We start from the raw sequence: 18088 nt of genomic DNA, 5'->3' as shown, positions 1-18088 counted from the left end.
AGAGAACCCAGAAGTAAACCCACACACCTACAATCAATTATCTATGACAGAGGAGTCAATAATATATAATGAAGAAAAGACAGTCTCTTCAATAAGTGGTGCTGGGAAAACTAGATGGCTACATGTAAAACAGATTAGAACATTACCTCACACCATATATGAAAATAAGCTCAAAGTGGTTGAAAGACCTAAATGTAAAACCTGAAACCATAATACTTCTAGAAGAGAGGGCAGTTCTTTTAGACCTAAATTGTAGCAATATATTCTTACAGCAAAAGAAATTAAAGCAAAAAAACCAAAAAAATAAATACTCAAATGAGACCTACTTAAAATCTTTCACACAGTAAAGGAAACCATTACAAAATGAAAAGACAGCCTACAGAATAAGAAAAATATTTGCAAATAGTATGAATAATAATGGGTAATATCCAAAATATGCAAACAGCTCGTACAGTTCAATATCATAGAAACAATCCAATTTTTTGCATAGGTAGAAGACCTGAATGAGACATTTTTCCAAATAAGACATACAGATGGCTAACAGGCACATGAAAAAATGCTCAACATCAGTAATCATTAGAGAAATGCAAATCAAAACTAAGACACCACCTCACATCTGTCAGAAGGACTATCATTAAAAAGTCTACAAGTTGCATAGCTTCCTGGTGGCCTAGAGGTTAAGGATTTGGCATTGTCACTGCTGTGGCTTGGGATCCCCTGGCCTGACCTTCCACATGCCATGAGTGCAGCAAAAAAAAAGGCGTACAAGTCACAAAGGTTGGTGAGGTTGTGGAGAAAAGGGAACCCGGAACCCTCATACATTGTTGGTGGAAACATAACTTGATACAGCCACTGTGGAAAACTATGTGGAGTTTCCTTAAAAAACTAAAAATAGAATTACTATACAATTCAGCAGTTTACCTCAGAAAATGAAACCTCAATTCACTTCAGAAATGAGAACATTAATTCGAAAAGATAGATACACCCCAATGTTCATAGCCATGGTATTTACAGTTGCCAAGAAACAGAAGCAACCTAAGTGTCCATCAGCAGATGAATGGATCAAGGAGATGTGGTGTATACATACAGTGGAATATTAGTGAGCTGTAAGAAGGAATGAAATTCTGCCATTTGTAGCAGGACATAAGTTTTATGCTTAGTGAAATAAATCAAAGACAAATACTCAACATTATCACTTACAGGTAGAATCTAAAAAAATAAGATGAAGTATATAACACAGCAAACAGACAATCTAGTTGTGCCAGTGGAGAGTGGGAAGGAGACAGGGACAAGATGGGGTAAGGGATTAAGAGATGGAGACTACTATGTATAAAATAGATAAGCAGCATGGGTATATTGTACAGCATAGGGAAATTTAGCCATTGTTCTGTAATAACATTTGATAGAGTATAATTTTTTAAAATGAAATTAATATACTGTAAATTATACTTCAATAAAAAATAAATTGGAACATATTAGGCAATCAAATATAGGTGTCTGTTTTAATTTTTATTATAGTTATTATTGTGATAGCAAATATTTTTATTATTTCCTTTCTTTCTAATTGATTTTCATTGATTTTTAGTGACAGTTTCATAATGGTGAATATAACTTAAAATATACTCCTTTTGGAGTTCCCATCGTGGCTCAGTGGCTAACGAATCCAACTAGGAACCATGAGGTTTCGGGTTCAATCCCTGGCCTTGCTCAGTGGGTTAAGGATCCAGTGTTGCCGTGAGCTGTGGTGTAGGTCACAGACTCAGATCGGATCCTCTGTTGCTTTGGCTCTGGCATAGGCCAACAGTTACAGTTTTGATTAGACCCCTAGCCTGGGAACCTCCATATGCTGCAGGTGCGGCCCTAGAAAAGGCAAAAAGACCAAAAAAAAAAAAAAAAAAAATGTATATATATATATATATATATATATACACACACACACACATACACACACACACACACACACACACACACACACACATACATACATACTCCTTTGCTTATTTTCTTTTAGGATTTCACATGGCTTGGAAACAGGAATCAGAATCTGCAAAAAGAGATGGAGCTGCCAGAGTCATTCAGAAGGCCTGGAAAAGTTTCGTTGTAAGTTTATTTCATTTTTTATAACTTTCTTGATATATGTTATATATCATATGGTTCAATAATTCAGTAGTTTTTAGTATATTAAAGAGTTGTATACCACCCTTTGTCGTAGATGTAGAAATTTTTCCAATTTTCAAAAAATTGACATTGGAGTACCCTTATGACACACAGGGTTATGGCGTTATCACTACAATGGCTCAGGTCACTGCTGCTTGGTCTGGGAACTTCCATGTGCCATGGGCATACCCAAAAAAAAGAGTTAGCATTAATTAATTATCTTAGCTTCACAAATATTTATTGAGTTCCTCATCTGGGCCAGGCACTTTGTTAATGGCTACTGTCAATGAAAGTATTACTAATTGACTCATTTGGCTTTCACCTCTGAAAACTTTATTTATTGACTCTGGAATCAGATTTTTGAGCATGTGTTAGATACATTCACTCATTACATATTTTTATTTATTTATTTACTCTTGAGGACTAAACATATCTGAATTAACTAGTAGTTTCCCATCATGCTCTAGTAGAACTATCTCCTTATCCAATAAGGAATATTCCAAGTTGATGTACTGGGTTAGGTGAGAGCCAAGAGCTAAAATGACCTCACTCTTTTCTCTAGGATAAAATAAACACTTTGTGCCTGATAATTTTCTGTAAAGTGTTGTGGCTCTATCATGCAAAATGCCTTCATGTCAGTTAAGTCTTGCAAAAATAGCTTCCATTATCTACTTCTGTTGCCTCTATCAAAGCCATAAAACCTATGCTGGGTGTAATTATTGATTTCCAACACTAAAAAAAAAGTTTTAAAGGAAAACTTTTTTTTTTTTTTTTTTGTCTTTTGTCTTTGTCGTTGTTGTTGTTGCTATTTCTTGGGCCGCTCCCGCGGCATATGGAGGTTCCCAGGCTAGGGGTTGAATCGGAGCTGTAGCCACCGGCCTACGCCAGAGCCACAGCAACGCGGGATCCGAGCCGCGTCTGCAACCTACACCACAGCTCACGGCAACGCCGGATCCTTAACCCACTGAGCAAGGGCAGGGACCGAACCCCCAACCTCATGGTTCCTAGTCGGATTCGTTAACCACTGCGCCACGACGGGAACTCCAATATACATATCTTTTTTTCTTTTTTGTCTTTCGTCCTTTTAGGGCCAGGGATCGAACCCGCAACCTCATGGTTCCTAGTCGGATTCGTTTCCACTGTGCCACAGCGGGAACTCCTAAAGGAAAACTTTGTTGTTGTTTTCTATAGCATACTTGTCATCTAGGCTTAAGCTTTTCTGTCATTTGTAACTTCAAATCCAACTAGCTACATACCTTTGAATACCTGTTATGGTTCTGACACTATGCTATGCGCTTTATAATATATCCTTGCGTTTAAGGAACTTCAGTAGAAAAGCCATGTATATAAACAAAAGTGTGTGTGTTTTTTAACAGGATGGTAGATTGAGCACACATTATTACTTCCTGTCTGTCTAGAACATAAAGTGACAATATGTAGAAAATTAACCCATTACAGAGAGAAGGAAGTTCATGAGCAAATAAGAAATGTTATCATATTTCTGAAAACCAAAAATAAACGGTAGTGTCCTATTGGACATATCTATGTAGAATTGCCTAGATATACTTCAGAGGGGCTCTAGTGAGACAGCTGGTTTGTCATTGGAACTCTAGAAAGGATATCAGTTGGAATTTAGCAATTTAAAGAGGCTAGAGGGGAAATATCTATAAATAATGGAGTTAATTGAAGGTTTGTACATGAAACAACTGTGCCAGTTGTTTCAACTGTCACTTCAAGACTCAAAGCTTCTGGTAACTGGATATTTACCATTAGTCAAAAATCTGCTGGTAGATGGATATTTACTGTTGGTCATAAAAAACAAACCCTGAAGGCTTATCTCTTTAAAAAAAAATGATACGAACTGTCTAGGAAAGCTAGTTCTAGTATGGATTTGGCACTCCTCAGTAAAGCCCTGTTAATTTTAGTATTTGAGAGATGCCTTGTTTAATTACTGGCTTAACCATACCCCTTCTAAGAAAGCCTGTTGTTTAACTTATTCCACCCATTTCACAAAGCTCCAAGGCAATCTTCCCATTCATGAGTGTGAAGAGCGGGAAAGCAGGAGACATACTGAAAAGCACAGGATACCTAAACCAGCTCCCTGGAAAAACTGACACAGACCTTCATTCTTCACTACTAATGAAAAACCAAGAATCACTTGACATTTAAGAAAAACCAATGGTAGAAACAGAAAGAAAAGAAAAGAAAAAATAACAGAATCTGAAGGATATAAAAATTGTAATCAGTTTAGCTTAGGATCAGTATGTTGAATGGCTTTAGGAGGGTTGTGTATAGAGATAAAATGGTACCCCATTCAGTAAAAGGTATGAATGAAAAACTGAATTTAAAAAGAAGTTAGAAACTCTGAAAAAGGGCAAATCGTGAAAGTCATGGTTCAAATATAAGGCAAATTAAAATAGTTCCAATCCCTGTGTAAAGAGAATACATTTGATCTTGATTCTAGATATGTTCTCCTTCAAGTGGCACAGAGGATGACTTCTAAATAAGGATATATAATTTTAGCATATTATGTGGTGCTATAATTAAAGTAAATGTGTAATTTTTCTGTAATTTTTTATCAAAATAATATATGTACTTCTTTAAAATAACTATAATGAATGTAGAAAACACTAAAAAGTAAGTCTTCACCCATGTCTCTCTTTTCCATCTTCATACTCTATGAGCAACCACTTTTAACTGTTTTTTTTTTGTTTTGTTTTAGATCTTTGAGTCACTAGTTCCAAGCTTCTAAATAATATGCTTATATAATTACTTATACTTCTCAGCTTTAGAAGGGATCAACTTATCTTTCACTTACCAATTTTAGAAGGGATCTGTTGATTTTCTTGAACATCATTAAGAATTTATCTTATTTATCCTTCAAAACCCTGCTTATCTCCCCTCTCATTATCATAAGTCATTATTTTTAGTCCCTCTTTTTCTTACCTTGTTGTTGTAAAGACCTTTGTTTCTTGGAGTTCCTACTGTGGCTCAGCAGGTTAAGAACCCGACTAGTATTCATGAGGATGTGGGTTTGATCCCTGGCCTTGCTCAGTGGGTTAGGCATTTGGCATGGTATAGGTCACAGATGCATCTTGGATCCCTTGTTGTTGTGGCTGTGGTGTAGGCCAGCAGCTGCAGCTCCCATTTGACGCCTAGCCCAGGAACTTCCATATGCTGCATGTGTGGCCCTTAAAAAAAAAAAAAAAAAAAAGCCCTTGTTTCTTGTTCATTCATGCTAACATAGCATCACGTGACTCCTCATTATACATGACGAGGATGTAAATATCTTTATCATTTTCTTCACAAATCTTATAAGTACTCAAATCCCCAAGTTCCACTGTCCACCTTGGGCAGAGACCCCACCCAGCGAAGGACTACAGTCTTCTGACAGCCAACTCCCCTCCCTCCACCAGCTGCATGATATAGATGGAGATTTTGCCCAACAAGAGAGCCTGGCTGGTGACCTTTCCCAACAGTGGAGCACACTTACAAATCTACCTGATCACAAAGCTCAGCCTACAGTCTTGTCCAACTTTGGGGCAAAGCCTATGACATTACCTGATCCTGTCTGCATCCAGCTACAAAGCCTTGCCTGTGGCCTTGCCTAAACATGAAGTCTGGCCAGCAGCACCATCTGGTAAGGGAGCATATACTAAGGCCTCATCCAACCAGGGGTGATTGCAGAGCCCAGCCTATAGCCCTGCTCAATTGTAGAGTTGAACCAGTGACACCTCCCTGAAAAGGAACACAGTCCACCTTGCCTGACCAGAGGTGATTGCCGAACCCAGCTAGTGGTCCCACCTGAAAACAAGTAAGCCATCATGTCCGCTGAAACGTATAACCTAGCCAGCAGTGCCCTCCCCACCTCAGAGCAAGGGCAGTGGCCTTGCCCAAATAGACACCCCAATAGCAAAGCCCCACCTGCCCATTGATGCCATTAGATGACCTATCCAGTAACCCCAAAACAAACTGACTGATGATGGTTTTTTTCTGCTGAAGGGAACCTCTAGAATCTGGAAAAAAGGCTACTTACTCAAATGCACAGATACCAAAGTAAACATGGCACCACGAAAAGAAACTAATAAATCTCTAATAACTGACTCTAAATAAATGGAGTTCTATGAACTGTCTACAAAGAATTCAGAATAATCCTTTTAAAGAAATTCGTCGGACTACAAGAACTTGTAGACAACTTTGTGAAATTGGGAAAACAGAATGAACAAAAGTGAAAAGCAATAAAGAAGTAAAAACTATTCTTCAAAAAACCAAAAATCCTAGATCTGGATAATACAGAAACTGAAGTGAAGAATTCTAACAGACCTGACCAAGCAGAAGAATCAGTGAATTTGAAGATATCATTTGAAAGTATTCAAGGGGGCAAAAAGAAAAACAGAATGAAAAACAGTGAAGAAAGACTATGGGACTTATAGGATACCTTCAAGAGAAATAACATACACAGTATAGGAATCCTACAAGAAGAAAAGAAAGACAAAGGGACTGAAAGTTTGTTTAGAGCAATAATTTCTAAGAACCTCCCATATGTAGAAAGAGAAGTGGACATCCAATTTCATGAGGTTTAAAGGATCCTAAATAGATTGAACCCCAAAAGGGCTACACTAAGACGTAGTATAATTAGATTGTCAGAAGTCAAAGACAATAATGGACATTTGAAAGCAGCAAGAGAAAACCCAACTCATAGCATACAAGAGAGCTTCCACATGGCCATTTGTGGATATCTTAGCACTAACTTTGCAAACCAAAAGAGAATGGGATGATAAATTCAAAATATTAAAAGAACAACCTGTAGTTCCTCTGGTGACTTAGCGTGTTCAGAATCCAACCTTATCTCTCTGAAGGTATGCGTTCAATCCCTGGCCTTGTTCAGGCAGTTAAGGATCTGGTGTTGCTGCAAGCTGTGGTGTAGGTCACAGACGTGGCTTGGATCCTGTGTCGCTGAGGCTGTGGCATAGGCCTGCAGCTGCAGCTCCAATTCGACCCCTAACTTGGGAACTTCCATATGCTGCAGGTGCAGGTGTATAAATAAATAAATAAATAAAAGAAAAACCTGTAAATCAAAAATACTGTGCCTGGCAAAGCTGTCCTTTAGAAAAAGAGATAAAACCCAAAGAAACGAAAGCTGAGGAATTTTCTCTCTACTAGACATACCTTACAAATAATGCTTAAGTCTTCAAGCTGAAATGAAAGGACACTATTTAACAAAGTAGCGACATATGAATGTGTAAAACCTACCAGTAAATGTAAATATATAGTCAAAGTCAGATTCTCTAATATTGTAGTGATAATATGCTAATTACTTACAACTCTAGTCTAAAAGTTAAAAAGCAAATGTGTAGTTATTAAAAATAATTTAAAGCAGTTTGCTCTTGGAGACATGATATTAAAAATATGTAAAATATAACACCAATAACCTCATATGTGAGAAAGGGAGTAAAACTATAAAGTTTCTATATGCAAGCAAATTTATCTTAGGAGCCTAAAATAGAACATTATAAGATATTTTATGTAAGTTTTATGGTACTCACAAAGGAAAAAACCTGTAATACATGCATAAAAGAGAATTATAAAGGAGTCAAAGTATATGCTTACAGACAGTCATCAAACCATAAAGGAAGACAGCGAAAGAAGAAGCAAGGGAGAAATAATCTGTAAAACAGAGAGCAATGAAGAAAATGGCAATGAAGCAAGGAAGAAATAATCCGTAAGACAGAGAACAGTGCAGAAAATATTGACATATCAATATTTAGTTTAAGCATTAAGTTCCCCAATCAAAAATCGAAAAATGGATGAATTGATTAAAAAAATATCTAATGATATACTCTCTACAAGAAACTAGCATCAAGGACACACATAGACTGGGAGTAAATGGGATGGACAAAGAGATTTCAAGTAAACAGTGACCATCCTTATAGGAGACAAAATAGACTTTAAACTAAAAATGCTCACAAGAGATAAAGAAAGTCATTAGATAAAGATAAATGGTCAGTTCATCCAGAAGATATAAACACTATAAATATTTATGTACCAAAAGCAAATACTACAGAACTAAAACAAACAGCATTATAGTAGTAGTCAGGGACTTTAATAACTTGTTCAACAATGTATAGATCATCCAAACAGAGAATCAGTAAAGAAACAAAAGTTTTGAAAGACATATGCTGAGAACTATAAAGCATTAATCAAGGAAATTAAAGAGGATTCAAGGAAATGGAAAGATATTCCACACTCCTGGGAATACACCTGACCAAGGAGGTTAAAGATTTATATGCTGAGAACTATAAAGCATTAATCAAGGAAATTAAAGAGGATTCAAGGAAATGGAAAGATAGTCCACACTCCTGGGTTGGAAAAATTATTCTTGTAAAAATGTCCATACTACCCAAAGCAATCTACAGTTTCAATGCAATCCCTATCAAATTGCCCATGACATTCTTCACAGAACTAGAACAAACAATCCAAAAATTTATATGGAGCCACAAAAGACCCAGAATTGCCAAAGCAATCCTGAGGAATAAAACCCAAGCAGGAGACATAACTCTCCCAGACTTCAGGCAATATTACAAAGCCATAGTGATCAAGACAGTGTGGTACTGGTACCAAAACAGACATATAGACCAGTGGAACAGAATAAAGAACCCAGAAATAAACCCAGACACCTAAGGTCAATTAATCTTCGACAAAGGAGGCAAGAATATAAAATGGGAAAAAGACCTGAGAAAACATTTTTAAGGTTGATATCAGAGAATGTTTTGCCTATGTTCTCTTCGAGGAGTTTGATGGTGTCTTGTATTACATTTAAGTCTTTAAGCCGTTTTTAGTTTATTTTTGTGCATGGTGTGTTCCAATTTCATTGATTTACATATGGCTGTCCAGTTTTCCTAGCACCATTTGCTGAAAAGACTGTCTTTTTCCCATTTTACATTCTTGCCCCCTTTGTTGAAGATTAATTGACCATAGGTGTCTGGGTAAAAGACTTACTGATTTAATGGAATGAATGCTGGAGAGGGTGTGGAGAAAAGGGATCCCCTCTGCACTGCTGGTGGGAATGTAAATTGGTACAACCACTACGGAAAACAATATGGAGGTACCTTAGAAAACTATATATAGAACTACCATATGACCCAGCAATCCCACTCTTGTGCATATATCCAGACAAAACTTTTCTTTCTTTTTTTTTTTTTTTGTCTTTTTGCCTTTTCAAGGGCCACTTCCTGCAGCATATGGAGGTTCCCAGGCTAGGGGTCCAATCGGAGCTGTAGCCGCCGACCTACGCCAGAGCCACAGCAACACGGGATCCAAGCCGTGTCTGCAACCTACACCACAGCTCACAGCAACGCCGGATCCTTAACCCACTGAGCAAGGCCAGGGATCGAACCCGAACCCTCATGGTTCCTAGTCGGATTCCTTAACCACTGCACCACTACAGGAACTCCAGACAAAACTTTTCTCGAAAAAGACACATGCACCCACATGTTCATTGCAGCACTATTCACAATAGCCAGGACATGGAAACAACCTACATGTCCACTGACATGAATGGATTAAGAAGTTGTGGTACATAACACAATGGAATATTCCTCAACCATATAAAAGAATAAAATAATGCTATTTGCAACAACATAGATGGAACTAGAGACTCTCATACTAAGTGAAGTAAGTCAGAAAGAGAAAGGCAAATAGCATATGATATCATTTATATCTGGAGTCTAATATACAGCACAAATGAACCTTTCCACAGAAAAGAAAATCATGGACATGGAGAACAGATTTGTGGTTGCCAAGGGCTTGGGGGGAGGAGTGGGGTGGACAGGGAATTTGGGATTAATACATGAAAACTATTGCCTTTGGAATGGATAAGCAATGAGATCCTGCTGTATAGCACTGGGAACTATGTCTAGTCACTTATGATGGAGCATGATAATATGAGAAAAAAGAATGTATACATGTATGTATGACTGGGTCATCATGCTGTACAGTAGAAAATTGACAATGCTGTTAACCAGCTATACTGGAAAAAATAAAAATCATTATAAAAAAAAGAAAAGTTTTGGAGTTCCTGTCGTGGCTCAGCAGAAGGGAATCTGATTAGCATCCACGAGGACACAGGTTTGATCTATGCCTTGCTCAGTGGGTTAAGGATCCAGTGGTGCCTTGAGCTGTGGTATAGGTCATAGACGTGGCTTGGATCTCACGTTGCTATGGCTGTGGTGTAGGCCAGCAGCTATAGCTCCAATTCGACTCTTAGCCTGGGAACCTCCATATGCTGTTGGTGTAGCCCTAAAAAGACAAAAAAAAAAAAAAAATTTTATACAACACTATAGACCAAACAGAACATTCAGTTCAACAGCAGCCAGTGCACATGGAAGATTTTCTAGATTAGATCATATGTTAGGCCATAAAATAAGTCAACAATTTCAAGAAGATAAAAATTATATCAGGTATCTTTTCTGACTGTAATGGTGTGAAACCAGAAATCAATAACAGGGGGAAAGCTAGAAAATTAACAAATACATGGAAATTAAACAGTATGCTCCCCCAAACCCAACTGATCAAAGAAGAAATCAAAAGGGTTATTTAAAAATATTTTTAGTTCCTTTTGTGGCTTGGTGGAAATGAAACTGACTAATATCCATGAGGATAGTTGTTCAATCCCTGACCTTGCTCATTGGGTTGAGGATCTGGCATTGCCATGAGCTGTGGTGAAAAAAAAATTCTTTTTGGACAAATGAATATAGAAACACAACATACCAAATCTTATGGAAAGTAGCAAAAGCAGTTCTAAGAAGGAAGTTTATAGCTATGAATGTATACATTTAAAAAATCAAATTAACAACCTCAAGAAGAAAGTCCAAAATTAGTAAAAGGAAAGAAATAGTACATATTAGAGCAGAAATAAATGATGTAGAAAATAGGAAAACAATGTAAAAGATTAAGAAAACTACGAGTTGGTTTTTTGAGAATATAAAATTAATAGACCTTTAACTAGACTAATAAAAAGAAAGGCCTCAAATACAGAGAATTTTAAGTGAGAGAGGAAATATTATAACTACTACCAGAAACACAAAGGATCCTAAGAGACTACAGTGAACAATCAGAAGACAGAATTGGATACCCCGGCAGAAATTTATAAGTTTCTGTAAATGTGCAGTATACCAAGATTGAGTCATAAACAAATAGAAATTTTAAGCAGACTTCAATAACAAGGAGATTGTAACAGTAATTTTAAAAACTAATAAGAGCCCAGGACCAGAGGGTTTCAATGGACAATTATATAAACATTGAAAGAGAATTAATACCAATCCTTCTAGACTAAGAGAGAACACTCAAAAACTCATTTTACAAGGCTAACATTACCCTGATGCTTAAGCCATATAAAGACACTACAAGAAAAGAGTACTACAGGCCAATCTCTCTGAAGAAGATGGATGTAAAAATTCTCAACAAAATACTAGCAAAACAAATCCCCAAGTATTAAAAGGTTCATACACCAAAATCAAGTAGGATTCATTCCTGGGATGCAAGGATATTTAAAAATACTCAAATAATTAAATCTGATACATTACGTTAAAAAGATAAACTCAGAATCATCTCAGTAGAAACAGACAAAGCATTTGAAAAAAAGTTCAACATATTTTCATTATAAGAACTCCTACCAATTCAGAATTAGAAGGAACATATCTTAACATTATAAAGCCATTTATGACAAACCCAGAGCTAACGTTGTATCAGTGGTGAAAGCTTGAAAGTTTTTCTTTTAAGATGAGGAACAAGATAATTGTGCCCACTCTCATCACTTCTATTCAATATGGTAGTGGAAGGACTAGCCAGAGCAGTTAGGGAAGAAAAAGTAATCAAAGGCATCCAGATTGGATAGGAAGAAATAAAGCTCCTTTATTTGCAGCTGACATCATTTTATATATAGAAAAATCTAAGGTTTCCATCAAAATACTGTTAGAACTAATACGTTCATTAAAGTTGTAAGATAAAAAATCAACATTAAAAATCAATTACATTTCTGTATACCAACAATGAAATATCTGCAAAAAATAAAATAATTCAGGAGTTCCCATTGTGGCTCAGCAGGTTAAGAACCCAGCTAGTATCCATCAGGATGCTGATTTGATCCCTGGCCTCACTCAGTGGGTTAGGGATCCAGCATTGCCACAAGCTGTGGTGTAGGTAGCAGATGAGGATTAGATCTGGTGTTACTGTGACTGGGAGCTGCAGCTCTGATTTGACCCCTAGCCTGGGAATTTCCATATGCTGCAGGTGCGGCCCTAAAAAAAGAAAGAGAGAAAGAAAGAAAGAAATTCTATTTACAATAGCATCAAATACCATAAAATACTTAGAAGCAAATTTAAGCAGTGAGGTGAAATATCTGTACACTGAAAACTATAAAACAATGAGGGAATGGAGACAAGGTGGTAGAGTAGGACTCAAACTCACATCCTCTCATGAAAACACCAAAGTTACAACTAACTGCTGAACAGACATCAACAAAGTAGGCTGGATGGGAGTTCCCACTGTGGTGCAATGGGATCAGCAGTGTCTCTGGAGCACTAGGACACAGGTTCAATCTCTGGCCTGGCACATTGCGTTAAAGGATCTGGCATTGCCACAGATGTGGCATAGGTCACAGATGTGGCTTGGATCTGATCCCTAGCCTGGAATGCTATATACTGCAGGGAGGCCAAAAAAGAAAAAATAAAACCGAAATAGACTGGGCACTACACCCAAAGTCTCCAGAATGCCAGTGCGCTATTCTCTCAGGCCAGGTGCTTTAGGGCAATGGGGAACAAAGTAAGGTAAGTGAATTTCATGAGCATAGGCCCGTTGACATGCTGCATTTTTGCTCTCAAGCAAAGTCTCTGATCAGAGGCAATGCTGTGTGGAATATAATGACAAGTAAGGGTACACAGATGGTGGCTTATATAGAAATATTGTGTACCAGGGAGGGTAAAGCATCATTCCAATGAGTCAAGTGTTGCTCCTTCTATAATGGAAGTGTTCCAACTAATAAGTGTGCCACAAGGAAGCCAGCTAATTCCCTCAAGGAATGATGCCATGTCAGGAGCTCAGTGTTGGTCTCTACTTTGGAAAAGTAGCAGTAGCCAGATAGGGTGAGTAAAAATCCATATTGCTGAGCCCATGAATGACCTCTGTTCGTGCTGCTGTGGCCACTTAGTTCATGAGCCTATTGGATAAGGGAGCAGTGGCTTGGAAAGAGACTAACTCCAAAGAATGAATCATCTTGCCCACTTGATTATTAATTAATATTCTCTGTTGAATTACTCTTTAGTGAGAATTGACATGGAACACAAATATCTTCACATTTGCTGCACACTTGGAGAGGTCTGACCTTTTCGTCACCAATTTTCTAATCATGTTCTTTTCAAATCCCTGACCTTCCAGCCAAACCATTCATTACTGCCCATCTATAGATATATATCTCTGGTCATCTTTTCTTTCAGGCACAATATACAACTAGGTATCCTGATTAAAATTCTGTGCTCTGGACATATTTCTCTTCAGGGCCACCCCTGAGTGAGGCTGTATACTATATACGAAACTTCCTAGGTATCTCACTTTGCACTTGACATTCTGAGGCCTTCTGAGTTTGACCAGTAGATTTCAAACTAAGTGATCCTGTGTGACTTCCAAGACTTCTTAAGATAAGCCTTGAGAAACCTTACAATTTCAACTTTCTACCCCCGCCTCTGTACTTTGAAACCTACATGCTGTGAAGAAACTCAAACTGAAAGTCTGTGTGGAGAGAGAGGCACCAGTCATTTCAAATGTTCCAACATCCAAGCTGAAGACTCATATATGAGGAGTTCCCTGATGGTCTCCTGATTAGGATCCGTTACTTTCACCACTGTGGCCCAGATTCATCCCTGATCTAGGAACTGAGATACCACCTCAAGCCACTGCATGAAGCTAAAACAAGAAATGAAACAAAACAAAACACCCAAATATGTGTGTGAAGCCATATTAAATCCAGCTCCAGCTGATCTGGCAGCTGACTACAGCCAAATACTTGAGTCTGAGCAAGAACAGAAGTTCACTGTCAACCCACAAGAAGTGGTTGTTGCTTTAATTCACTAAAGTTGAGTTTGATACAATAATCTACACATTAGAAGATACTATTCAGATTTTTAACTGTCATAAATTTTTCTTGATACTCATTCTGGGGTTTTACTTAAAATTATTTCTTCCTTTCAGAAATAATGTTGTGTTTGTTGATGTGGGCTGCACCATTTTCCACAGGCAGTTGCAGTGGCACTTCAAATTGTCACATTGGTATTATGGAGTACTTTAGGTTGAATTTATTTGATTTGATTTAGCATAAGCAAACTGAGTAGTTTTAAACTGAGAGTTATTAAGCATTTTGGGGGGAATAAGATGTGAGGAGAGGGTTACCAAAGAAATAGCTTTCCAAGATAGAGTTTCTTGGCAGTTATTTGACTAAATTTGCACTAACATGAGAAATAGATAGGATTTACTAACACAACATTGTAAATCAACCATACTCCACAAAAAATTTTTTTAAGTGGACAAGGTATGTAAATCAGTGGAATTTCTTTCTTTCTTTTTTTTTTTTTTTTTTTTTTTGTCTTTTGTCCTTTTAGGACCGCACCCGTGGCATATGGAGGTTCCCAGGCTAGGGGTCTAATGGGAGCTGTTGCCGCCGGCCTAAGCCAGAGCCATAGCAATGCAGATCCGAGCCGCATCTGCAGCCTATACCACAGGTCACGACAACACCAGATCCTTAACCCACCAAGCGAGGCCAGGGATTGAACCCACAACCTCATGCTTCCTAGTCAGATTTGTTAACCTCTGAGCCACGATGGGAACTCCCAGTTCTATCATTTTATTTTATTTTATTATTTATTTATTTATTTTGGTCTTTTTGTCTTTTTGCCACTTCTTAGGCCGCTCCCACGGCATATGGAGGTTCCCAGGCTAGGGGTCCAGTCAGAGCTGTAGCCACTGGCCTACGCCAGAGCCACAGCAACGCGGGATCCGAGCCACGTCTGCGACCTACACCACAGCTCATGGCAACGCCGGATCCTTAACCCACTGAGCAAGGGCAGGGACTGAACCCGCAACCTCATGGTTCCTAGTCGGATTCGTTAACCACTGCGCCACGACGGGAACTCCAGTTCTATCATTTTAGATGAAAGTCTGAGAATAGAAGTTAAGGAATTTGTTCAGGATTACACAGCTAGTGAGTACTAACAATTAAACCCAAACAATATTATGCCATACTTAATGTTCTTAACCACTAGGCTGTATTTTGTCTTTCTCCTAGATTACTCTGGAGTGTATAAAAGTCACCCAACCAAAGTTTTTGATATTTTATTTAGTTGGAAGTGATACAGTTACAAATTTAAGGGTAAAATTCTTTGTGTGAATAATGCCAATATTACCTGGCTTGTCAAGGAAAACCCTGAGTGGATAATATTTCTAAAGCCTAGTTTACATATGTAAAATCTATTTTATGGTTTTTTACTCATTTTGCCCTAATTAGGCAAAAAACTAAGTAGAGGTAGAAAACCTAGTTTTAACCATAAAATCTTATGTGTTTGAACCTTTAGAACATCACTGTATTCCAGCACTTTAAAAGTCTGATTAATATAAGACGACAAGGGGAGCCACGCCAGATAGTGAGGTACATTAATCCGAAAGAGGTAAGGACACTATTTATTGATACAATTTCTTCCCACCCTTAAAAATGTGTGGCTACTTTATAAACTCAGTGTGTTTGTATTGCTTTTTAAAAAACTTTTAAAGTATTACACACATGTAGAAAGTTAATAAAACATAAATTTATAATTTATGAATCATCACGGGCAAACTTTGCCCCTGTGTAACCATCACCCAGGTCAACATTTTCATATTTCAAACCACTACTTTTTATTTTTTTTATTTTATTTATTTTTTACTTATTTTTATTTTTTTTATTTTCCCACTGTACGGCAAGAGGATCAACTTATCCTTACATGTATACATTTTTCCCCCCACCCTTTGTTCTGTTGCAACATGAGTATCTAGACATAGTTCTCAATGCTACTCAGTAGGATCTCCTTGTAAATCTATTCTAAGTTGTGTCTGATAACCCCAAGCTCCCGATCCCTCCCACTCCCTCCCTCTTCCATCAGGCAGCCACAAGTCTATTTTCCAAGTCCGTGATTTTCTTTTCTGTGGAGATGGTCATTTGTGCTGGATATTAGATTCCAGTTATAAGTGATATCATATGGTATTTGTCTTTGTCTTTCTGGCTCATTTCACTCAGGATGAGATTGTCTAGTTCCATCCATGTTGCTGCAAATGGCATTATGTCATTCTTTTTTATGGCTGAGTAGTATTCTATTGTGTATATATACCACATCTTCCAAATCCAATCCTCTGTCGATGGACATTTGGGTTGTTTCCATGTCCTGGCTATTGTGAATAGTGCTGCAATGAACATGCGGGTGCATGTGTCTCTTTTAAGTAGAGTTTTGTCCAGGTATATGCCCAAGAGTGGCATTGTGGGGTCATATGGAAGTTCTATGTATAGATGTCTAAAGTATCTCCAAACTGTTCTCCATAGTGGCTGTACCAGTTTACATTCTCACCAACACAAACCACTACTTTTAAGTGCTCTGCCAACTCCCTTCTTCCAAAGAGTAACCACTTTTTGAATCCTACCACTATACTTTAGTTTTCTGTTTTAAAACTACATATAGGAGTTCCAGTAATGGCACAATGGAAACAAATCCGACTAGATCCTTGAGGATGCTGGTTCGATCCCTGGCCTCATCCAGTGGTTGGGGATCCAGCGTTGCCGTGAGCTGTGATGCAGGCTGGAAGCTACAGCTCAGATTCAGCCCCTAGCCTGGGAACTTCCATGTGTTGGGGGTATGGCCCTGAAAAACAAAAAACAAATACAACTGCATATAAATAGAATACTGTAGTATACTTTGGTGTCTAGCTTTGTTCATTCAACATTGTTTGTGTTCCTAAATTTTATTCATTTTATGAATATGTTGCTATTTATTCATTCTATAGTAGATTGAAATTTGGATTTTTTTTCCAGTTTGAGGCTGTTATGAAGGCTACTTCCTGGACTGTTCTTATTCATGTCTCCTGGCAACATGTCCACAAATATCTTTTGGCTCCTACGCCACCTAGAAATGGAATTCCTGGATGAAAGGATATGCCAAACTGTTTTCCAAAGTTATTACACTAATTTATATTCACAATCAATAATCTTTGGGAATTCTTGGTTCTCTACCTCCTCACCAGTGCTTAATATTGTCAGTTTTTAAATTTGCATTTCCCTGTTACTAATGAAGTTGAGCATCTTTTTGAGGAGTTGTGCCCCTACTTAAAAATCTGTATGTGATTTTTCAGGCCAGACCACAGGCAATTACAAGCCAATTACCTGACAGGACTCACAGGGAAAAGCTGTCTCCACCTCACATTAGACTTCGTGCACAATCTCTGAAGGGAGTTCCAGTCAAGGACTCAGGCCCCTTGCTGGTCATGCTCTAAGGCATATTTACATTCATAGACCCAGTGCCTTTACTCCTAGGCCTCTTTAACTGAGACATTTAGCAGAGGTCTTCAGGCACCTCTATTGAGATCTACTCATGAGAGAAAACTTGAGGACTCTTACTCAGAGTAAGCTTACTCTGTGCTCCCCCCCCCCGCCCCCACTTTCACCATTAGGTATAAGGTGTGGTATAGGGATTTTTTTGCTTTTTTTTAAGTGCTGTGCCCACAGCATATGGAAGTTCCTAGGTTAGGGGTCAAATTGGAGCTACGTCTGCTGGCTACAGCCACAGACACAGCAACTCCGGATCCAAGTCACAATCATGTCTGTGACCTGCACCACAGCTCACAGCAACACTGGATCCCCCCA

General features: G+C 38.0%; 1 protein-coding gene across 5 annotated transcripts in view; it reads left to right on the top strand.

Annotated features, from left to right (window-relative positions):
• C9H11orf65 (chromosome 9 C11orf65 homolog) overlaps positions 1-18088 on the top strand; it is an 86500-nt gene that overhangs the window by 29316 nt on the left and 39096 nt on the right. For 3 of the 5 annotated variants that reach the window (XM_013979358.2, XM_021062752.1, XM_021062751.1), the window contains exon 3: positions 15777-15869. In XM_013979358.2, coding sequence (XP_013834812.1) covers positions 15777-15869 — 93 coding nt within the window. Of the gene's footprint in view, positions 1-2011; positions 2101-15776; positions 15870-18088 lie in introns of all 5 variants that reach the window. The other 2 variants (XM_003129833.4, XM_013979357.2) reach the window with 2 other exon arrangements.

Source organism: Sus scrofa, chromosome 9 (assembly GCF_000003025.6).
Source record: "Sus scrofa isolate TJ Tabasco breed Duroc chromosome 9, Sscrofa11.1, whole genome shotgun sequence".
Taxonomy (NCBI): Eukaryota; Metazoa; Chordata; class Mammalia; order Artiodactyla; family Suidae; genus Sus; species Sus scrofa.
The sequence above is the reverse complement of the archived record's forward strand: the minus strand, read 5'-3'. Positions and strand labels throughout refer to the sequence as shown.